This window comes from Clavelina lepadiformis, chromosome 8, assembly GCF_947623445.1.
Source record: "Clavelina lepadiformis chromosome 8, kaClaLepa1.1, whole genome shotgun sequence".
Lineage (NCBI taxonomy): Eukaryota > Metazoa > Chordata > Ascidiacea > Aplousobranchia > Clavelinidae > Clavelina > Clavelina lepadiformis.
In genome coordinates this window covers 16,302,923-16,327,528 of record NC_135247.1, presented here as the reverse complement: position 1 = coordinate 16,327,528, position 24,606 = coordinate 16,302,923, and the positions used below count along the sequence as shown (strand labels likewise).

The window sequence follows — 24,606 nt, the reverse complement described above, 5'->3', positions numbered from 1 at the left end:
GTACCGTTATGAGTATTATTGTCAATTCTTATCAACGTAGTCACCATGTCAACTTGTAACAATCCATCGCTAATGTTTGCCCAATCAAGTATTAGAAAAATGTCCATTGATCCAATGTGCTGCTAAGCAACAGGGACATAGTTTTGTTAAGTCTTGCAAACCTAAACCATGCGCAGGAGTATGCCTATTCCCAACTTTTGGACAGTTTCGACCACTCATTATGCACGATAGATATCCTTTTGTTATCAGCCCTATTAGACGCACGCTCACAATAGTAAAATTCATAAAAGTGATGTGCATCGCTTCTTTGTTAGCTTCTCGTGTCCTTTGTCAAGAAGCCGCTCGGGTTTTGTATAATTGTGTCTGGTTGTAGCCGTTGGTTCCCTCCAAGCTTTCTCGCGGTTGGTTTCTTGTTTTTCTTTGTTACTTAGTGTGCATTATCCTACAGGACAAGCTTGGTCTGCGTTCAATCGAGACTTCATCGAGTAAGGTGTCATGTTGCACAGCTGAGCCCAGTAGGATGCCCACGCATACAAACGCACAGCTCGCTTCCTCATATAAACTGCCTGTAGATACATACGGAACCATTTTCTATAATTCTATTCCTCCCGTTTCCGCATGACACCCCCACTACTGCCGACCAGGAATTTACATAAGAGTTGCGACGAAATGCCCCTTTTCCTACCATTGTCTGTCAGGTTTTGCCGGTGGCTCCCAATGCCTAACCTCCATTGTTTTTAATCTGTTTATGGAAAGCGAAACCAGATGATTGGCTTTTATTGCCGCGGCTTTCGTGGATTTAGACAGGTTATGCAGCAATTTTACGACCAGGCTTAACAAATCCTTTGCGTTTGCTGGTCTTACAGATTTCATCGAGATCGAATCAAATCACGTGGCTTGCATATGATCGGTCGAATAAGATTGTGCCGTATGCGTCCTAGTCACGTTTATTTCGATTTGATAAAGCAACGCAGTAGCAAGCCAAGCACGCCTTTTCTTATGAGACGTTTATTATATTACGAATTTGTTTGCATAAGCATAAAACATCTTCGAGAAGTGCGTATTGATCTGTCCCGGAAGCGTTGTATGTGTGAATTTACCTACAGTAGCGGATTTCATTCATGAACGCTTAATAGTAAACAGTGTATTTCCGCAGACCTAGTATGTCGAAATGATTGTAAATCCCCTTTAAAAGCTTCAGTAGCATAATAAGGCATAGACAGGGACAGGAAGCGACAATCAAATAATCAACTACTAGCCAGCTTCCATAGAAAAGTTGCGGCGGTATTTAATAAGTCAGCAGTTTGTTGACAAGCAGGTTACGTGAAGGTTGGAGTGGCAAGATTACATGCACATGAGACGCGAGGGAACACACAACAGGCTATAGAAAGGAAAAGGCTAAAGTGATCACGTGATTTCGCACTTGCTTATACTTTTCTACGCCAGAAACGCGGCCTCAGAAATGGTTTGTTGTGGTTCTTGTGGCGTGGAAGTCCGATGGGAATAATTTAAGATCAAGGACGAGTATTTAGTTGTAATAGAAGTCAGTGACCCACGTTTTCTGCTGAGTAAAGAAGTTTTATTCGTCCAAGGCTGAAGACAAGACAATCCGATGGGCTAATGTTAATTTATCAAGATAAAAGCTGCGTAAGCAAGTGCAAAAACATCACCAACTAGCAGTAGCTGTGATAGGTTAACAATAGGAATAGAAGAGCACGTCTTCCTGCCGGTGTGTTTTTCTCATTTATAAGCAGTTGACTGTTTCACTTGTACTATAGTCTAGTTGTAGAAGGAAACCCTGTTAAGCCCGTGCAGTGTTGAGGGTCAGAAATTGCCCTAGGAATGCTTGCAATGAGCTATTGACAGGCCCTACCCCAGTAGTCTGCCATTCCATGTACCGCACACAGTAACGAAAGGTATTTTTTACGCAGTAACGATGTCTGGCTTAGTTATGAAGGCAGTGGTATATGTGAGTATCCAGGCGCAATTCCGTTTCCGGATATAGTAGGATTCGCATTAAGCTCTTTTCCAAAAAATGTTTCGTACAAGGACGAAAACATGCCCGGAGAAGATCGACCTGCGAAGCGAGTCGACTTCTGTACACAGCTGGGATCCGGCACCTCGCAGGAATACGTTTTCAGGAGGGAAATCGGCCGGAGACTCGGCCCGGCTGTACAAATTACAAAAGCGATTTAGAAAGGTTAAATTTCATGTTTGATGTATGGACGTCGTTACGACCTTGTTTGCAACTTCCCCTAATGCTGTTTTTGTATACAAGCGTTAGCTTAATCGAGCCTAAGCTTGCTAGCTAATTGCTGCTTATATGCTAATAATGCTTTTGTTTAGCATCCTACATCAAGTTTTTGTTTTCAGTTTTTCAGCGAAGATCCGGACATGAAGCCTGAAGACGACGTATTCCGCTACGTGTCCTTTGAACATTCGACCTGTTCTGGTGAGTTTAGAAAGTTAATTTTTTTGTTAAGTCGCTTATTCATTAAGCAGAACGAAGTGAGGGCAAGATTTATATCGAATAACGCTTATGGAAGCAAGTCACAATACTGCTACCGGTATAAGCTATGACGAATAGCTGACGTAGAGTGAATACGCCGTATTCTGTTTCCGTCTTAGTTAATGAAACAACGTGACGTAGATGTCTCGTTCCGGCTTTGTTAATTGGGCTTGTTTGTTTATTTGTCTTCAGTCGTTTTTCCTGGTACTTCTTGACGGTCGGCGCGTGGCCGCGCCACTAATGGCGGATTATCGATAAATTATTTTTAGGATTAGCCAATCAAACTGACGGTTTAGACGTGCCTAATATGGCGTAATTGTCGTGTGACCGCCATGTTATGGTGACGTTAACATGCGGTGCTCAACATAGTGCCTTTGGTTTTACGTTCACTGGCAGATATTGTGCCATGCCTTGTTACTAAGGAGCTTTGGCTGGCTACGCACAACCTGTTTAGGTTCAAATAACCGTTTCCATCTACAGCAGCGTAACACATTTTCTGGTATATTGGGATTTTCCAACCCTACGATGTGCGAACCATTGCGCGGATGTTTATGTTTCACATTTTCCGGTCGATATTACCAACATCAAACACCGCCAGTTGGGGAACCGAAACTACCTTCCCTAACACGTTATTGGGGTCAGAAAATACCACAGCACCTGATTGATATTTGGTCACGTTGTTCCGCCTTTACGTTTGTCATTTCTCATGGCTTGTCTGTATGCTGTCATGACTTTGCCTACTTGCGCCACTATGCGGATCGTCAGATATTACTTTTTTGGCAATTCAATTCTGAGTTTAAGGTTGTCCGTTCTGTTGGCAAACATTGATTCTGACATTTTATTTTCAGTTTTTACAGCAATTTTGTCCGCCCTTTTGCTGTTGTTTTAGTGGTGTCCTTGAAAACTTTAGTATAGATTTTTTTCGTTTAAACAGAGCTGTCGTTAGCAGGGACAACTCTTTCTCATAGTCGCTATTTGCATCTGTTCGGAATAGTGGTCAGTTAATTCAACCCACGGACGATTTAACCTACGGTCGTCGGTTGGGTCGTCCTAGGTTTAGTCGCCTTGCAGGTTGAATCGTCCGCATGTTGAATTGACCTGGAATCGTTCAGAATACCCTCTGCCAACAGGTAACTGATGAATATCTCGTTTGAAGTACAAATAATGGATACGAAACTACTTAGCGAGTTACTTCGTTTATCCATTCAATAAAATCCGGCTTCTTTCTTACATGTTTTGGTGACACTTCTATGCAGGGCACAGTGAAGAAACCGTTTCATGTTGCTGGTATATTGCATAACATTCGTGTCCATTAACCAAAATTCCTACAGCTAGTCCCTGTTCTGCAGCAATGGGAAATTGACTGTATCCGATAGCGCAGTAATTAGCCAAAGACTTCATCTCAGCACAAGGTCGGTTTCACGCAGCCATTGAACTGTTATAGGGAAACAATAATGTTCCCGTATACGTCTTTGTTATAAATTATTTAGCCGGTAACCGAACGCGTGAATCACGCGTTCCATTATAGTGTGTTGTTGAGTTTCGCCTGCACTTTAGGCTAGTTTTACTTCAAGTCTGTAGAAGTCCCTGCTGACTCCGCTCGTTGTTGAAGCGTTTAGGAATAACAATACAAAAATTCGTTGCTAACTTGAGATAAACGGAAGCGCATCCAGGAAGTTTCACCATCACATGTATCCCTGTGTAGTTTCGATGCTAAAGATGTAAGATGCTTCTATCCCGGAACGGCAGTCAGCAATTCTTTTTATAAACTACCACAGACGTGCCTGTATCATGCTACGATATCTGAGCTAAAACATCGTTTCCGGAGTATGCTCCGTATGATCTTTTAAACTGTCCGGCGATTTTCTCGTTGTGCAAAGGCGCTCTTTCGCCTGCTTTGACGCTGGTAAAATTTCTTTCGATTGACGTCACTTGTTTGTTTGCAAGATTAATGAGTCGTGTTCGATCAGTAAAATTAAATCAATGAACAGCATTTACTAAAGCACGATCTGGTGTGGTCTATTTCCTGACGTGGAGTAGCCTTGTTGTACATTTCAGAGAAATGCCGTGTCAATCACTCGCGAGAACGAGCGAGTCTTTTTGCTGTGCGTTTTGCAAAAGACCCAGAGATGTTGAGGTGTGAATGGTGTTTACCAAGATATTTTGCTTCAGAGAATCGACAGCTCTGAAACATAATTTTATTCTACTATATTTAACTGTTAATATTTGATACGACTGTCAGCGCTTTGCCCGTACGAAAAGGTATTAGCGGCTTCGGAGCTTGGAGTAACGAAGACGGCATGTGTTAGCGGCATTACAGCTGGTCACGAGTGTGCAGTGAGCCAAATTTATCCTTTATCACAATCCGTCTTATTAGACTCGCGGTTAACCCCTTCGGTTTTTCCTTGCACCGTTGTCGTAGGGCACACTGGTAACTACCGCCACGACCCACCTTCCTCTGTACATTCGGCAGAAGGCGTCGATGGAGTTCACAATAGACCCAAAACCACAGTGCTAAGTTAATGATTGTTTTGTCTGACGTCACGCGTTTAGCACATATATTACGTCATTGGATGACTGGAAAGCGCTTCAAGTGTGTTGGGATCGTCAGTCAAAACAGAGGTCTTAGTGGCTCGTGCGATTTTCAAGTGCGCGCTGATTTTCCGCGCCTCGCTCAGTGAAGTTTCAAACCTGCGCTGGGCGATAGCTATTTGTTGCAGATGTACCGTGGGAGAAAGGGTGTGTGTAGCCGGAAAGAAAACTGTTTTCCCAATTAGACATGTTTACCCGCGTTTGTGAACCCTGGTCCCTTTGCCCTGTCACAGCAACGTGTCGAGTCGATTTGCGACAGGTATAAAAACATGCAGTCAGCAGAATCAAAAATAGACAGCGCGCGAGTTAATGACTCCAGGCACGTTTGGTTTATTCGATTTTGACAGTTGTTCTGGAGATGTATGATTACATCTAGAGAAAGTTTACTGCGTTTTTATACCGGTGCGGCAAACATGACGTATAGGTTATCATATCGTTTAGACGTGATTATGTTTAACGTTGGCAGAAATGTATTGTTTTAATCGGAACTGGTTGTGGTCCAGAAATACAATCGATTTGTGATATCGCTACACGCGGTTGTAGAACGCCTCTATTCTATTTTTTACGCAGAGTGAAGCAGAAAATGTGCTTGGTTCTTATTCATTTAATGGATATCAACTTTCTTAAGGTATCAATTGGTGCCATAACAGCCGGCGTTATCTAAACGCCAGATAGGGACCCCATAGCCTTGTTTTTTATTGTCAACCCTATCTTATCGCCTGAGCAGTGAAAGTAAAATTTGATAAGAGCAAAGCAAAAAGGCAAAAGCTTCCATTTGATTAGTTAACTAGTTTCCGTCGATAAAACAAACTGTTTAATTTGGCGGCTCATTATGCGGCCATAAACACTGCACTTGCGTTGTTAAATGCCACAGCAATAGGCCAATATGGTAAGGCGCGGCGTGATATTGCAAACTCGAACCGAGTAAAGTGTTTTTCACGACTTAAACCAGAAAAATTCAATTTCACTGTATTTTTTTCTTGCCGAAATAAGCACATTTGCATACAGTACGTGATAAAAAAAAGCTGTAACATGTCATACCGCCCGTAAAAGTGCGAAGTCGACGCAGATGCTGTAGTTTTTCGAAGCAGATCCCAGCATTGTGAAGGCATTGCGTGCTGAATTATTGATTGCTTGGGAACAGTGTGAGAGTATATATTTATGGTAGAACGAAACAATGTAAAAGTACAGTAGTTGTTCATGATAGCCCCACGGTCTGTTTGTTTAAGGGTCGTTGTTTCAACGCTGTTTAGATACGATTGCGCCTCCGAGTATACAATGCTACGCGCCATAACTAGGTTAATGATTAGTTAAACGTTTGTTGACACACCTTTTAAGAAGCGTCTATTTTCCATCGTTTTACGAGCTGCTAAAATAACCGGTGAGATGGACTCTTTATCTCGGCTACATGACGGCAAGCCACGCCACGCAATACAAACACTAGCGCAGGTGCATTTTGTGAGCGTTCATCGCCTTCCTGCTTACAAACTTGTGTTCTTTTCAGTGCCTGCTATGTTTTTACGGGTGCAAGCTTTTGGAATTTCCGAAGAGTTTAGGCTTGGCGCAGAACGCAAAAAACCTGTATTGACGATTTGACGTGTGCTTGTCATACTCAGACTTTTATATTTGTTTGCCGTTGTTTAACGGACAAGCGTCTGATTGATTTAGATTTTAGATTGTCGTTAGAAGTTGGAACGAGGTAGTCCCGTGAGATGACTCAATTTTGTAACGTGCTCATAGTTTCTGGGCTGGAAATGCTTGACATTTCGGTAGCTGGACAGGCGGTCAGCGCTATGCACCGACGAGAAAATTAAGCGAAATTAATTGAGAAGTGCATTTTGTGAAAGGTTTTACTGACACTTATCCGTTTGTACTTCATTGTCTGATATAACGTACTGTTTGTTTGCGTAGTACAAAAAACGTGATATCAGTTCTTACGGCTCTACGCGTAACGGTTCTGAGTGATTTTTCCTCAGGTTTGGTTTTAAGTGTTTTTGATTAAGTGTGTATTAAGCTCAAATCTTGAGCAAAAGAAAGTCGATGTTACTCTATCTGAAAGTTAATTCTCCAATTGATCTCTCACTCTTTTTGGATGCTTCGTCGTCCTCTGTGTGATGGTGGTGGTGCAGGAGAGATCGTGCGCTCTTACTGATCTTCTTCATAAAACCTTCTCACTGATAGCCGGACTTTTTTGTTGGATCATGAAACACTCCTTGAAGAGTGACACGAGTCTTCCGACTCAATCTTCCTCAAAGACCCTAGAGAAACGAAATACCCACTCCGAATCAAAAATGTCACCGGATCCGGACGTTTTAAAGGAAGTCCTTATCGCCGAGAACATACAACCCTTGGTAAAACGCACGAAATCATCCGAAATTCCTCCAATAGAAGTCAAGGTTAAACTGCGCACGGAAGACAAACAAACGAGCTCCCTCCGTCGTTTGATATCCAGACCGTCCGCTTGTTTGTTGTGTGGGGCGGGCAGACGTCCGAAGTCCACGTACCGCTACGTCATCGAAGAAGACGACAATAATCAACCTAGCAGAAGGAAAGGTTTGTAGATTTGAATATTCCGTACGCCGGGCAGTATACCACAACCGCATCAAGCTTTGTTTTCTCAAATTTTAATTGCCTATTTGGCATACAAAATGTGTAATGGCTGTTTCTTGGTATAAGCGCCAAGCTCTTATCGAAACCTAGCTTATAGTTTTTCTACAGTCGTAGGTCACGAAAAGGCCATATGTCGTCTGTCTTCAACCGAACAATTAATTTGTGAGTAAAGATGATACAGAACGGAAACGTTAAGCCAGCCTGTTGTATTTTGTCCCAATTTTCTGTAATTCGATGGTTCTAGTATTAGTGTGGTTGTTTGAATTCAGCCCTACAATTGTGTCCGATGATTTTTGTGGGAATATGTTCCTTTTCGGCTCCTTAATATTTTGGACAATGTAAGCACATCAATATTTTTGTGTGAGCAAGTATGTCACGTCCAGAGCTTATGATATTGTTGAACTGTTCTTCTTTGTCCGCTTAAGCGTTTCAGACAGCGCTTCTCTGAATTGAACGATGACTTAATGTATGTGTAATGTCTTTATCCCTTGCTCATGGCAGCTGTCTTGTATGGTTGTTTAAAGCTGTAATCTTTACAGTCGATTTGAGTTTTTGAGACAACTTACCTACACGCCGAAACTTCCACTTCTAAATTGGAGAGTTTTTAAAACTTATTCAACAAACTCGTTCAAGGTTATTCAACGGGGTTTTGACGGAGTCTTTCCGTTAATTGCTGATACATTAAAAACTTGTTGGGTATTTTGGCATAATAGCAGCAGTTCTTTACAGCCCACTGTGACAGCCCCCGCCTATTCATTAGAAACGTCACCGCCTAAAAACAGTTCAGGCAAGGCACAAGATACCGGAACATCCGTTTCGGCTTTGTCCTGCATTTGTGTAACAAAAACAGCAATCTGCGCTTGGACATTGTGATGGGATTTCTTATGGCCAATACAGCTTGCTACGTACAAGAAACTGCTCAGCATGTCACGAAGTGCGTGGTACATGTTAAGTTGTGTATTGGCCGGTACCTATAGCACATATCCCTGCCAAATCAAAAATAACGCTCGAACATGGCTGGCGTAGGTTAAATGTGGCATTAATATGACGTCAGAATGATGTTTTCCGCTGACGCCGCGCGCTCAAAGCTCGCGTGTTAACGTTACTTATATTACATCTGGAATTAGCCGAGAGCCGTCATTTAATCATGCGCTGGTATAAGGTTAACGCGCGCGTGTTAACTTGGTGGTTTTGTTCAGTGCGGCAGGCGGCACATTAATGGTGATGGTTTAAGAAAGAGAAAGCGTTTAGCTTTGCTCGACTGTTATGACTGTCAATTTAGACTGTGAGTGTGAACTTGGGTTACAAAAGCAGTATGTGCTGATGTGTTAGGAGTTGTAAAGCTGACACAAGTAGCTTTTCTAAGAACGCAGTCAGCGCCGTATAAAATCATTTTTTAGTCTGGTTTATTTTTGTCCCAAAGGTTTACATTTTATCCGTTAGTAGGGTTTTAAGCAGACACGATTTGGTGATATTAAAGCCAAAGTGTGGTGACATTTTTCGTCATATATTCGTGATTTAGTTGCGACTCGTATTGCTTGTCCAGTCCATCAAGCTAATCGTCTGTAATTGTGGTGTTCTTTGTTCACTTGTTTTTAAGATCATTTGAGTCGAGCTCTGCGACGGTTCCAAAAAGCACTTGTCTTTCTGTAAGCAGTCGCTAAATTTCGAATTGCCTTATAAATATCTTATGAACCTGTTACACAGGCAACATAGAGCGTTGTTAGGGCATTGAAATTTAATGTAAAATTTCAACATGGACTATGAACCGGTCGACACGCCGGTATCGCCGAAGCAGTCACGTAGACGAGCGACAACTTTCGGTGAAAGGGCGTTTCGAAGAATACAAAGGATTGTGTCCGTCGCTGATTTTCGTGATTTGGATCAATATGCAGAAGTTCGGGAACACAATGCCGGTAAGTTTAGGATCTTGCAATGTTCCTCGACAGCCTTTGATCTGAGGCTCAAAGCAGTTTTGTAATAACCCTGGCGTAACTCTTGTCTTGAAGGTGTCATAACCTTGTAGTTTGCCCTGTACCTTTACTATATATAAGCATACATATGCCTACGTTCAGTTCTGCAGACTCAGCTCGAAGTCATTGAAATAAGTGCATCAGTAACTCTTTGTTGCTGCTAATCGCGAGTGGTCAGTGGGCGTGGAATTTGTCTGCCGCATGACGGTGCCCTAAAAGAGATTGAACTGATGTGTTTATAGAGTGGGGTGTTTGTAGTGGGATTTATCAATGCAAATTATCTAACCATACGTATGTCAACACGACCTTAACCTTGCTTTTGCCGCTATCTTGTATCTGATATGGCTTGACACGGTGGTTGACTCAACCTTAAGAAACGAACAAACAAGTTCATTCAAACCTATAGCTTGTTGTTTGGTGAAAAGAATGCAATAAAACACTGCGGCCTGCTGGAATTGACAGTGACATTTCGTTCACTTCGGTTTGGAAAAAAACCGCGTTATTACTGACCATATGTTTCGTTCTGACATTACAAATCCTGCGGTTTTTGTTCTGTGATGACAGACGGGATGCCAAGGTAATGGTATAGCAATAGTTCTCAGTTTTTTCCGTCTGGGTTTAATCTGATGATATAATGGACACCCTGTGGATCCGTTAATAATCTTATACCACTTTTATCAGCACCTTTCATCAAGCGAGAAATATACGCGCCAATATCCTTGCCCGAGGGCAAAGCGTTTGATTCCCAAATCGATTTAATACATACAAAACTGGAAAGTAATTGCTGTATATTCATTTGCAGCTTTTGTTCGACTTTTGGCGATAACTTCTTGCAGGTAGATCGGCGACACGCTGACAGCCATGCACGTTGCCAGTGTTGCCTATTTTCAGTTCGGATTGCATTCCTGCCGGTTAATCAATACGCAACGCGGATTAAAAGTTTTAATTCGTTTCAAGTTGCATAGTTATCGATTTTTTTCGCCAATAAAGCTCGCTTTTGCGCGCATTTTCCCTTTCAATTCATTAAAGGCAGGTGTAATATTTTTATTCGTACAATTTCCATATTGTGCTTTTGAGGACACAGTGTTGAAGGCCTAACGAGTAGCTGCTATTGCCGATTGCATGAGGTAATGGGAACTCATAGTACAGGGAGCAGTCGGGTCAGCTAATGAAAACAGGGTGGGTGGCTTCCTGTTCGTTTACCCCCAACCCTGCAGCGAACGATTTATAATCCTTTTAAATCTCTTATGTTGTTGTTTTGTGACTTTCAAGCCAAGTGTGTCTGTAAATACGGGTTTTACTCGTAGAAGATGTAGTCGATGTGATAAGCTTACTGACGTGGTTAGTCTTCGTCATAGTTTATTTACAGTCTATTTACCGACCGATATAGGGCTTTGCTCTGCGCCAAGCCTCTGTTTCTTGACGCTCAGCCACGATTGTGAATAGCAGTGAATGACAGGGGTCTTAAACTTTGTTTGTTCGGCATTGTTTTCTCTTGTTCTTTCGCTATTGTTTACTTCGTTGGTTAAACATTAAACGAATCCTTATCGGAATCGAGGTTTTCATTGCTAGTTTCGTGAGAGAAAAAGTAATAACGCCCCTTTTTGAAGTTGTAGTAGTCGCGCAAAAGTATACCTTTTTATACCGTCTAGCAAATAGCTATTTTATTGGGTTGTCACTGACTGCAATTTGCGTTGAGCTTGCGCACAGGACAATGAAAACCGCGGATGTTTTCTGGTTTTATTGCTTTATCAAACGTGTTAAGGTGTGGTTTGCGGAATACGCATCATGTCTAATTGTAGGAAATCGCATTTGCGTGCAGTTAGCTTACTGATAAGGTTATAAGTTTATAACGCTCTTGATACATTTGTCAGTTATCTTACGAAATATTTTAACTTGGAGAAATTTACATGAACATTAAGTTGTACAGTTGCCTTAAATACATGTGACGCGTTTCTGTATTCATAGTCCTTCTTAAATCGTGTCGAGTTTCATTGAACGAATTTTGTTGAATTCCTTTGCTATGTTTACTGAAACAAAGGTGTTTTGTAAGATTGCCTGGTTATCAGGCGATTTAACCAAAATCCGTTTACTGTGAACGAAGAATGAGATCAGTGCAAACTTGGTTACTTTTTCCCGGTACTAGTTTAGCTTATGACTTTCAGTTTTCAACGCTCTCATGCGTAACGAGTATGATCAAGTTATTTATAGCGATCGTTTGACCAACCAATGAAGATGTTTTCGATCCAAGAAATTTAAAATTTAACGTTTATTACTACTGACCGTATACGTCACGACTTGTACGACGACAAAATCGTAGGAGATTTCGTATCTGTGTTCAAGAAGGCGCGCTAGCTAATGTTCAGTTAAATACAGGTTACTTAGCTACTATTTACCAATTATAAATGTTCCCATGGGTGTAAGGTCGTCCGCCAATATTGATTCTCGTCAAGCAGTACGAGCTGGACGTAAACAACACGTGGTGATACAGACACCAATCTCTACAGGGGATTTAGTTGATGTCTAGGTACCGGCTAAGGGCGTCGTTGTTTTATGCGAAGTTGTTTTTTTTTGAATTATTCAGTGCTTTTCGAAAATGAGTACGGTTTGATATAGCCTTTGTTAATGGACTTGGAGCGTTGTTAGTTTTAAGGTGTTTCTTCGATGGGCGAGGTATTTTAAAGCCTATATACTACCATTTCTAAAATGCCAAGATGCACAGGGACGTTATAAGCCAGAAAAATATGCCGCAATCTCTTTCATCGAGTTTTTATTGACGATTTTGAAGCAAAACGTCATTCAATCTCAAGATGCCATGACCTACACGTAGCAAAGCCTGCGGTTGAGAATTTCTGAAGATATATTCAAGTATGTTGGCGACACACTTGAATGATTCTCTTCTCTTTTCTTCTCAAGCCTTCAAGCGTGTGGGTAATAGTCGTTTTTACACCTGAAAGCTCGTTCTAACCCAGAACTTGTTCCAGTTGTGAGTAGTGGACAAAACAAATAGGGTTAGTGTAAGTGGTTAGAGGTAGGCAGCTGTTGTTTACTAGGATGGGCAAATCATATGGCGCAGACTAATTTTGTCACAATTAGTAACGAGAGTCTATCCACAGTACAGTATCTAATAAAACAATTAAGTCTCAAAGAAATTATCAAGTAGTCACGTTGCAATTCATTACGAACATAGTTGGGCCAGGTTTCATTACTTCTGTTTAAAAATATTTTCCCCGCGTAGCATTTTTAAAAGGCCCTCTCTTTAAAGCCTCAGGACGTTAAGCACCCCAAAGTGGATGGTGGATTTAAAACATGTTGAGCCCATCTGCCATCATTAGAGTCTTGAAGTTTGATTTCGCTATGGCAACTGTCCTATTCGCTCGTTCTAGTTCAAAATCGTTATTTGAGCAATTTAAGTAATAGGAATGGTATTTGCGTACGCTCGGTTTATTAAGGCTATGTTTGAACTTTTTTCAGTAAACCTAGTTATATTTAGCAGTCGGAGAAATAGCTGTCCCCTGTCCCAAACTGCTGGAAATGTTAATAAGAACATTCCACCGGTCTTGTAAATGTTTAGCCTTGTATTTGGTTAGCTCGTACCCGTGTTATAGGTAGTTAAATTTAAAATCGTGTGATTTCAGGTGGCAATTACAAAGCAATCCAATAGCTGTAATTGTTGCTTTTCGATCGCAAGTGAAGTTCTGTAGAGGATTTCGCAATTCGCGAGTGCAGAAAACATGAACAGGCAAAAACCGTGAAATTAGCTTTAAATTTACGGTCAATGCGCTACCAGTCAGGTAGTATTTATGAAGCATTTTTAGCTGAGGTCTTTTCTCATTAGACCAGGTGATGTGGATATGGCTGACTAAGTGCTGAAGAGAGAGTTTTTAGACAAGCGAAGACCGAATGACACACTACGGGACCGAGATAGTGTCGCAAAAAAATTCAATACGTAGAGCGAAAGTTAAGCGTTTAGAAATTACGTCATTCATAATTTGCGTCACTCGAAACCGTATCGATCTAATTCTAAACAAACGATTGTCGCTTGTGTGCCCGACTAGCAAGCTAGCACACTTCGGAAACCATAACGTCAACCATTCAATTTCTCTTTAACTGCTAACCCCAATGTGCACCGAGGACTTATTGTTTCTGGTAGCTCAGCTTTTCCATTATACGTAGATCATTGTGCCATCGGTATTACGAAGCGTTAAGCATCTACATAACAGCACCGTCACCGAAAACCATTGACGTAGTGATCACAGAAAAATTCCTCGATTTTTAGGTCACTCAGCGGTTATACATTAACAGGATTTAACGTGGTCAGGCGCGCTTACTCGGGTGAAATATCATGTTTGGGTAAACTAGGGTTTGTGCTAAATGCAATAGTAAACTAGTGAGCGCTTCTTCAATGCAAAACGTTTGGTCAAGTGAGACACGAAATGTTTAAGCGGGAAGTATTGAGATTGTAGTTCATCACAAAATCGTATCACGTATGGTTAAATTTAGCGACGTTTAAACGCAGTTTGTATGTTGAAATTCTTGAGATTAAGGTTGCCAAATACGATCAAACATCCGTCTTACATTAACCAACGTCATCCCGGAAAAGCTGTCCAAGAAATACGTACGAGTTGTATAAGACATGATTTGACAATAGGAAGTTCTGTTGAGCTCTTCATTTGTATTGTCTGCTTGCAAGGTTTACACGGAAGGAAGTTGAAGTTAGTTTAATCAGCATTATGTATAGTAAAGTTCAACTGCTTAGGTCAGCTATTTATACCTGGTCTTTAAAAATGTCGGTTAAGGCATTTCTGCAAGAACTAGGTTAATAGCTTGTAATAGGATGAAGATAATGAAATGGTATTAGTCAGTTATGGGAATTTTTTTAATGGAAATGTGTCCTTTGGAAAATTGAAATCCCACCACGATGTTTTTGCAGCATATATTTTATAAAATACAACTGGAACATAGGATTTTGTGAATAAACCCGTTTAACCTTCCTCGTGTCTAGCTGAAACCAGGCGGAAATAAGTACGGGATTATATCGTTAAGTTCACGTAATTGGATAATGCAGTAACAGTTCCTGCTTTTACGTTAGCTGCAACGCAACACTGCCAGCCAAATGAAGCGTGCACCCAATAATTCCCCCATGATGGACATTTACGACCCCTACAGCACCCCCAACAAAAGCTTACCACGAACCCCCAGAAGCGGTGGCAGAAAAAAAGGCAAAAAATTCACGTTCGTCTCGACAAGGATCGGAATTCGACGATCGTCGTCACGACGTCGTCATCGTAGTTCGAGCAGACGACGCAACAGCCTTAGCCGAAGATCATCTGGCATACACGGGATTGAACCAATCGGTAAACGAATTTATAGTTGTCTGACTTCGTTGCTTTTCCGTTTGGCGTATGTTTTCGTCAGTCGTAGTGGTCTTCGCCGTCTGAGGACAGGGGCTGCTAACTGTTGTTACTGACACTAGATATGCCGGTAAACAAGCAAGTGTTGGGATAAATTGTGTGAAGATTTCCTTAAACGGAGTTCTTCGCTTTTGCCTAAACAACAATCCATAGGCTTAGTCACAATAGTTCCGTCGTCACAAAATCAACTCGATAGCGATAACTGTTTTCACATGGTTTAAGTGTTTGTTACGGTTCGCTTAATGGGTATGTTCCGCGTCACGGTTTACGTCATACTTAAAATGTTCTCGTAAAGGCATCAGCTGTCATTTTGTTGGGATTTCTCGTCTGCCACAGCTGTCGTTGTACAGGGCGTCGTCTACACATGCAAGGCAGGTGGTGTACACTCGGCTTTTAGCGTGGTTTCTATTCACGCTTGTATATTTTAACGAGACGTAATTTCTCTGGGGAACTGAGACAAAAATCGAAATGTAAGTAGTCACCATTTACTCTGCAATTACAACGTCATGTCCCCCGTTTTCTGTTCAATATAAACGTATTTCCCGTTTAATTTTCAATTTTCCCACTCGCACCGCGTCCACTGAAAGAAATGTTTTGTGTTATGTTCATTGAAACCGCCTCACGTTTTAAAGAGTGTCATCTTGACTAACAAGTCAAGAGGGGATTGTTATTATTCAAAAAACAAACTAAGGTTATACGTATCGTACAAAGCAAGACTTTTAAGCCCAGTGGTGTTGTGATACTTTGATAGTATAGTTAAGGCGAACACCGCTCCCAATTATTTACTTAGTATTCGAAGGTGTTTTGTTTCAATTGGAAATTGTAGTTAACTAATGGCCAGCGGTGGAGATATTTGTAAAGGCTTCAAACCCCCTATTCTTTCTTTCTTTCTTTATCCTGGCAAGCTTTTCAGCTGTCATCTTAGCGACGAGAGGAGGTGCACATCGGCCCTTTTCCCTCTCTTTTGAGCTCCAGCCCATGATTATTTTCCGCCCAACAAACGCAATTGAAAGATTGAGGTTAATTGATCCAGTCGCGCGTTGTATTTGTGCAGCGAGATGTGTGCTTGGAAATATATTCCTGCTCGATTCATCTGCGGTCGCACTGCAAACTGACGAAGTTTAATCTGTCTCGTTTTGGAAGCGGAAAAGTTTAAGTTTGCTCTGTAAAGTCTCTGAGAGGTTTGTTGATGCACGTCGAAAAAAAAACGCTTGGAATATATCGTGCTGATTTGTCATTGTTATACGAGGAGTGGCCATTGCTATCGATCCAAAATGCTTGGATAGTCGAAGGAATAGCAGCAGCAGTTCCACACAAGATACAAAATGGATTTTGAGTTGGACGACAGCGAGGATACTAACTGTTTCAACACCAATAGTGTGCTTGCTTTGCACCTTGGTCTAACACTGCCGAGGACTAAACGAAGACAGGAGAGAAGTTTTAATGGTAGCCACCTTGCTTTGTCTTTTCTAAACAGTTTTAGAAAAAATGAACTAGTATGAACTTTGCTGTAGTTGTTTTGCATGAGAGCCGGTTTCATGTGACGTTTTTCCACTTAATTAATAGTTGTTGTCAGATCTTTCGGTCAATTCCGGGTTATTTTACTCTGTTTTGTTTACGCAAAGTGCTGATTACGTGAGGTCAAACATAGTTTTCCCATTAGTCATCTGTTTATGCTGTTTGTGGGTTGTTGCTGAAACGCTAGGTATCGCCATTAGCTTCTGCCAGTGTTTGAAATAAATCTGACCACAGCGAATTTGTACAACCAGTCGACGCTACGTCCATTAGCAAAATTATCGATCTACAACACTGTGACTAACGTCAGTGAGCGCATGCGGTTCTTTCCTTGCATAAGGGAAGGGTTGTAAGGGTAAAGGTAGTAAGGGTTCTTTCCTTGCATCTTCACCGCGTGATGCTGAATGGGCTCCTGCTTGTTTTGATCGTTCCGCGTGCTCATTGAAGCAATTAAAATTTGCCGAAGGTCATCCGGGTACGTTTGCTCACTGAGTTCACGTGACGACCATAACAGATTAAACGGGGGCTTATTGCGCACGATAAATAAATCGCCTGATCGTGTGAAAGCGCCGAACCGATTAAATAAGAATCACATGTGTGATTGGTGTATTATCATATTCGACACAGTGTTTAATCAGCAGCCGTTGCGCTGTATCTGTACTCTATGTGCTATGACAATGCTACCTGTGAGGTTTCGATCCCAGCTTAGTGCTACCTTTCAGGCTACTTTGTTAGCGGACCATATAATAACTACATGGTGTTGATCATATATGATGCGCTATTGTTGGCATTAACGAGGCTTGTTTTTTTCCATTACCAGAGACTATCGGGTTTGTTGGTAATCGTTACACTCCCGTTTTCGTTACAATCTTTACAGTCTTTTCGTAATCGTTACAATCGTTACACTCCGTATTTTTCTGCAGGTTCAACCTACAACCTATTTTAGTTAAATTGCAGTCACTGCAAAAGTATAGTTAATGCACCAAATTGTGGCAAAAACAACAACGAATACAAAAGTATTTACATTGTATTGAAAACCTAAACTTGGACTTGAAATTTACAATATGAATGCTTCTGCACTTGTTGTTTTTGCAACAATTTGGTTTGTTTAGCCATTCCAACTCAACCCAAGTCATATAATTACTCTAACTTTGCGACTGTACTTTTCACGTACTGGATGCCTGTCGATTAATAACACGTGACGTACGCGAATACGACCGAATACGACCGAATATATAATCGTTAGGGTGAACACTGCTTGAATTAGCCTGACCTGAATATGAACTTTGCTCTTTTCCAGACACAACTGAGACCAGGAGACGGAGGCAAGCATCCGAGGATGGAGACGCCCCGACCACCCCCTCGAAAGAGGCACTTCCGGTAAGTTACGTCCATTTTGTCACCTTATGTTCTCATTTAAGTGCCAAGTACCACAAAGACTACGATTCCAGTTCTCACGCATAGCACCCGTCTTTCGTTGGTGGTCTTTTCTTATGTCCGAATATTTGTCCGAATTGTCCAAAGATTTGTTTGGTTATTCATTTAAATGGAATAGAGGACGTCCGAAAGCCTTTTTTGCACATAACCATTGCTATCGGACTCAGAGATACCAGCCAGAAGTATTAGCACCTAGCCGTGACCTCTTGTGTGAAATTCGGATAAGGGTTTGAATTGTTACCTCACCCTTATTGCCATCGCATACAAACACGCCGGCCAGTTGCATCGGACTGAAAATAGGTTGACAGGACTTGAATTATTTTATTTTCGTGGCGGTCTTGTCGATTTAAGCGTCTTTGAATGCTTGTCATCTTTCAACGAATTGTATTTTACACCTGAATTTCCGGCCATTTATCCCATCCTCTTGCCTGATTGGTTATTTCGAAAAGCAATTTATCAGGTGTCGGTTTTCCTCCATTTAACAAGCTTCCTGTTATTGGTCAGCGCATCCAGACGAATTTCTCATTCTTTTTGCTTGCTGCTAAAACGTTCCAGATTCAGTTTGCTCTTGTATGTAGGTCTGTAGCAGCTGGACGTCAAAATAACACCTTCATCCTATTGCCGTCTACCTTTGGAATCAGACAAACGTAGAAGTCAGTTTTCAGAGCACTTTTCTAAAGGTAGAGTCAGTTGGAGTTGCGCTCGCTTATCGTTATCTCTTGGTCGTTAGGACATAACCGCGCCCTAATGGCGAGTTTTAATAAACCGATTGACGCCCGAGATCATTGCGTCAGTATGTACGACCCGACTAGGGTCGCTAATAATAGTCCTACGCATAAATATGGATGTAATTACTAGTTTTTATTCAGAGATCAAGCCCTGGTCTGGGCGGCGCCATACGCTTAGTTATCTTAGCTTTAAAATGTCAGTGCGTGCTTGCTGTTGTTATAAAATAGCTTTCTCAGATTTAATTTGAACCAAACTGAAACGTTTTTGTATCAAAATAGAATAATTTCGTTCTCTTAAATACCGTATAGTTGAGGCAAGTTGTTAGCTATGCAGGCATTTGTAATGTTATGGCTGTAGTGTTGTTGAAAACTAATCGTGTGAGTGGTCAGGGTCTTTCTCTAGTTAGGTAATTACCGTGCCACGCTGTCGGTGTATGCACAACTTTGCGTAATTGCATGGAAGGGACCTTTTGCCCGCTTCCTTGGCCACCGGTCGGTCCTTGCGAGGAATGTCGGGTTACGGTCAGGTGGATAGGCTGAAGCCATTCAGTCAGTGGGATATGCTGTAAACGTAAACAAACCGTCAGAGTGTAGTCATCTCACACCGCAATGCTAGCGGGCTCAGAGTATGAGAATATTCACGGTGGTGGATCGGTGTACAGTATATCACAAATTTATTTGGGGCAAGCAAAATCCATAGAAGAAGACGTGATTTCCTGCTGCGCGCTGCCCGCTATGTACGAGTACCACGTTTGTGCTCATGCGCAAATTTAGCCGCAATTTATTGCACACATATGGCCCGCGTCTTTTGCATCATCGCTTCCTGTTATGCCGACATTGTATCGAATATTTGTTACATGAGTTACTTTCAATATGGTCGTCTTAGTAAGGTCGCTAGTGTGTCAGCCTTTTCTGCAGAAAGTTTTAGTAGAACTGCGTGTTTGTTTTTTCTTCCAAGCTCGTATGCTTCATAATAGCAGCGTCAGCTACAGAGCTAGGTTGGTGTCTTAACACCACACGTATTTAGGTCAAAGACTCTGTTTTGGTTTGGTTCATGATTTGATTTTATTGACTTACCCTGCAGTGTTATGATTAACTTTTATTCTTACCAATTTCAAGGCCGAGGCGTATTAAATTGTCACACAATCACCTTTGTAACGCTCCAGGCGAAATAAGAAAGGTTATGCCAGTTCTGTGCCCTCGTTGATGAATTTATTTCAAAGGCGTGTCATTGCGTGCCCGATAGCGTTATAATACAACACTTTTTGCTCCACAACGCTCGAAAATTGTCTTGACGTTTATTGGCCACTCAGTTATTAGCATGTACGTCATCAGGGCAGTACTTTCATGAAAGCTTAATCATTTTGTTTCGTCCGCCCAGGGCTGTGCTCTGCGCACTGCGGTTGTAGTTAATACCACAAGACCGCTGATTTTAACACGTTAGGAAGGGCCAAGTTACGTTAAGGGGTAGCATCGTTTAATGTGCAACACTGCGTCGTAAGGTGTTTGCACTAAAGCAACACGCTTAGTTTCAGCCAGAAACATGTCGCTTGTTGTTATTTTCCCAACGATTTAATGAAAATTTGGAAGCAATCCGCCAGCTGTTGTTTACGTCTTAGTACCAGCCACATTTTTTCTTGATCCAACGCTCTGGTTGATTAACAAACTCTCTTTGAGGAAGTGGAAGCGCATTAAGTACGTCATATGGAAAATGGTAGCTCTCAACAAAATACCTTACACTGTGTTTTGGCAGATAGATTTTTTTAAGGATGGTTGCATGGTAGCCTGGTGTTTTGAGTTTGATACAAGAGACAACGACGTAGGTAATTCTCCAAACGCAGACTCGACCTAAACGAAGCGTAGAAAAGCCAGAACTAGTCGCATCTATCTTATGTTCGGAGGGTATTCTTCGGAAATCATTTCCAGTTTAAGCATGTGACTAATTCAAAACTTTGGTACATCTCCAAATAAATTTACTCACGGATATTTTGCGGCCTCCTTATCTGCTCTTCGTAGTAATGTTGTGACAGAGTTGTGCTTTGCCTGTTTCTTCTAAACTTGTTGTACATAGCTGTGACGTGTTAGACCCATCGTGATAGGTATGTCTATTTGTTGTTTAAAACGGTTCGTCTTTTTGCCTTGGTGACATAAAACCGTGTCCATGGTAACTTATTACGTCTATACATCGTGCTTTGACAGTGCCATCAGTCATGATTTGACACCGCAGTCGAGGTGCTAAAATTGCGTCAGATCGGGTTGACATAAAACTGTGTGGCAGTTTAATTTAGCTCATTTGTGCAATTTTAGCACGTCTCAGGAATAGGAAAAAGAAATGGTTTTAACGCGTAAGGGTTCTTTCTGAATGTATTTTGCGGGATCAGCTATTCCGCTGTAAAACAAAACAGGCTAAAAGGTTACGGGAAGTAACTAAGGTAGCAGAAACAATACACTTATCTTTTTTATCATGCTACCAGTTTACGAGCAGGGAGTGCATTAGTCAGATCTAAGTTGTACAATCTGTTAGTTGTGCCGGCTTTTCAAGTATGGCCGCCGCCTCTTATTCACAACTTCATTCTTCGGACATCTTTACGCAAGTTCCGGATGTTTATGGAGGATGTCGACGAAAAAGTTTCGAAGCTGAAGACGGGCCGGCGATATTCCGCACGTTGTCCGCACCGCATAAAAATCACCAACGTTACAGTCTCAACATCCAGCCTGCCAGAATCCGCGATGCTCCTCCCGATCTTCCAGGGCTCCATGGGTCATCTGTTAGTTTGATCGGAGGAGATTTTTTAAACTCGGAAAGCGTCTCGCTTCCTCGTTGCTCATCGGACTCTAATTTCTTGCCTCCCTCAACTTGTCAGAGTTCAACGGAAGTCAAACGCAACCATTCTCTAAAGGTGCTTAATGATTGGTGCCATTGTTTTTGATTACGACAGCGTCTTCCTGATTGGTGTGCTGAACAAATCGCACACAAACATTTTGTTTTCTATTTCAGTCTACATCCTTGTGATGAATAATAATTTATCATTTTGACTCGTATGTTGTGGTACTTGGCATGACATGTTTTTTGCTTAGACTTATTGACATTTTTTTGCTGTTTTGTTGACAATTTTTATACGTAGCTCTGATATCATTACCATCCAATGTCAATTTATATTGCAGACATTTTTGCAACGAAAAATACCACCAGCCATAAGAAGGACAAAAAGTTCAAAAGCTACTCAAGGAAAAGAAAACAGACCTTTGCTTGATATGACGTGAGTACATCATTATTTAAACAGATCACATTATTTTTAAGAGTGCAAGAATGTTTGTTAAGGCTATAAGGCAGGCATACCGGTAGTAAATGGATCTTCATACAAAAAGTTTACAACTGCATATCACACATAGTGACTTTGACTAGCGCTTTCGACCTACAGTTGGAACATATTGTAAACTATGGATGTGGGTAGTTGCAAGAATAACCTTGTATAGAGGCGGCGTGTTAATGGTTATGTCATGCATGCGTTATGTAGATCGCCATGGTGTATTTACATTGAGAGTTATGTGTGGGAAATTACATGTAATGTTAAGCATGATGAGATGGACGTATTTTTGTCCATTAATAGATATATGATTTGATCACATGACTAGCATGACTTGCCCAAAACCACGTTCTATCTCGAAAAACAACGTGATACAAAGGCATTGGCTTATAGTACTTGTTTTTAGCCAGATGTGTATTCATAGTTACAGGTTGTTGCAACAGACTAGTAACTTATAAATAAACAGGATCAGTAGCTAAGAATTAGCTTAACTTCCTTCACCTTAAAATAAAGATGACTGCGCTAATGATGTCCGTTTGTTTTCGATAAAACTTACAACCTATTCTTCTCATACAGCTATTTTACTGAGGCCTTATAACAGTGAATAGTTTTTGTTGCTAAGGTCAGCCCATGCAAAGAAGCTAGCTCAGTTTTCTGACAAAGATAGTTTAAGCAAACTATTTAGGAAGTGTAATACATAGCATCAGTGGCAACACTATTTTGATAAACTCAATTAATTCCTGAACTACCTCCAGTAAGGCTGACATACGCGTAAGCTGCAAATTGTCTCGAAGTGCCAGCAAAATCTTGCACAGTGCGTAATTTTCATAGTCCTACACTCCTGCGTTGACGTAGTTATGTGTAAACATGAATAATTGGTGATTGTACGCTGGGAATGAAGTCATGTTAAAAAGATTCGAATTGAAACGCGGAAGCTTAGCGCCTACGACACTCGTTGCTCCACACAACTTCCTGACAGTTACATCTGCGTGCCCACAGCACCTATTGTTGCAAACGTCAGGAAACATTTACTATGTCGCAATGTTATATGTGAATTAGGGCATATCATTCACTGTATGCAACTGGTCATACACAGACGCAACATGTCAGCAATTCCAAGCAAGCTGTAGTAAACAAAGAAGGCAGGTGACCAAGTCAGTCAGACCCACAAATATTTTAATCTAAGCTGCATCCAGAAGTTACATAGAGTTTTATAGAAGTCATTTTAGATTTTTGCGTTTAATTTATTCTATCGTCAAACATGTTGTGTATGAGCAATCCATTTGAAGAGGACGTCTCCTGTTTCGCCCTTCTTAACTGCTTTCAGTAAGTTCTGTTTACAGCTAAGATACTGGGTAAATGGGTACAGGTGTTGTAATCTTGATCTAGTATTAGCTGAAAGATTAAAATGGTATTATTGCAAGTAATATCAGCTGACCAAGTGAATATTTACGGTGCTAATGCTACAATATTGCCGTATTTATTGGAGTATAGTCCTCACTTTTTTCCAAAAAATTGCCTGTGAAAAAAGTTCTTTATTCTTTGAAGTTTTTTAAGCAGGCTAGATTAACTAGCTGTCACGTGACCCTGCGGAAGCTTCTGTTCAAAGAAAATTTGGCAAACATGATCTCAATTGAGATTGTTCTTTAATGTCAGTTTTAGAAATAATGTCATATTTGAAGGTCACTCATGGCACAGAGCAGCAATCTTCGCAACACCGAAGTCGAGCTTCCGTTCTTCATGCCAGCCATTGAATCGCCTGATGCCATTGATCTGTCAAACTGCTCGTCACAGTTTCAAGATGGAATTGTCAGACCGTTGCACCACAGTATCCTTGGCAGGGACCATTGTTTTGAGGTAAGTTCGAGTTTTCTACAAGTAAATCTTATTATCTAGGGTTGTGATATGTAGTGGGCCAACGTTAATTGTACAAGATCCATTTATTCAGACTGAATGATTGTTAACATGAGCACATGAAACTGAAAACGCAAGAAAGTCTTTTCAGTGTGTTCAGGAAACGATATAATGCTGAAACTTGCGCTGTGATATGCAATCTTAGCAAGTGACCAAGTAACAACATTGACATGGCTATTGATAACTTCAGTAAATAGGGTCATGTTACCGCCATGCAATACATCACAATCACATTATTGTAATATATGGTATTGAAGCTAACCACGAATAGTTCTTGTGATATTATCCATGACTAAATTATCTGACTTTCTTATTTAAGCGTTTTGCAACTAATGATGACGACATGTTCTTTGTCACTTCTGCGTTCTTACAGTGCCTTGTGGCTGTTGTAAATGTTTAATAACATGATATTTCATGTACTTTAAGTTGAGTCACCAAAGCGGACTCGTTATTATCCATTTTTTTTGCTGTCAAGGTTGTCGCAAATGAAACCACGAGATGCTTCGCCTGTGAATCTGCTGGTGAACGCGAGGCTTGGATAGAGAAAATAAAAAGAGCCATTAATCCAAATTTGGTAAGTGCTTAACTGCCAACTCTTCACTTGGA

At 41.2% G+C, this 24,606-nt stretch overlaps 1 protein-coding gene across 9 annotated transcripts in view; it reads left to right on the top strand.

Annotated features, from left to right (window-relative positions):
* Positions 1-24,606, top strand: part of LOC143469466 (uncharacterized) — a 34,455-nt gene that overhangs the window by 2,195 nt on the left and 7,654 nt on the right. The window contains exons 1-6 of one of the 9 annotated variants that reach the window (XM_076967165.1): positions 1,923-2,200; positions 2,374-2,452; positions 17,914-17,993; positions 21,944-22,038; positions 23,769-23,943; positions 24,476-24,574. In XM_076967165.1, coding sequence (XP_076823280.1) covers positions 2,036-2,200; positions 2,374-2,452; positions 17,914-17,993; positions 21,944-22,038; positions 23,769-23,943; positions 24,476-24,574 — 693 coding nt within the window. In that variant the 5' untranslated portion in view covers positions 1,923-2,035. Of the gene's footprint in view, positions 1-1,922; positions 2,201-2,373; positions 2,453-7,079; positions 7,655-9,413; positions 9,628-14,610; positions 15,042-15,712; positions 16,545-17,913; positions 17,994-21,167; positions 21,679-21,943; positions 22,039-22,084; positions 23,413-23,768; positions 23,944-24,475; positions 24,575-24,606 lie in introns of those variants that run through there. The other 8 variants (XM_076967164.1, XM_076967161.1, XM_076967162.1 and 5 more) reach the window with 8 other exon arrangements.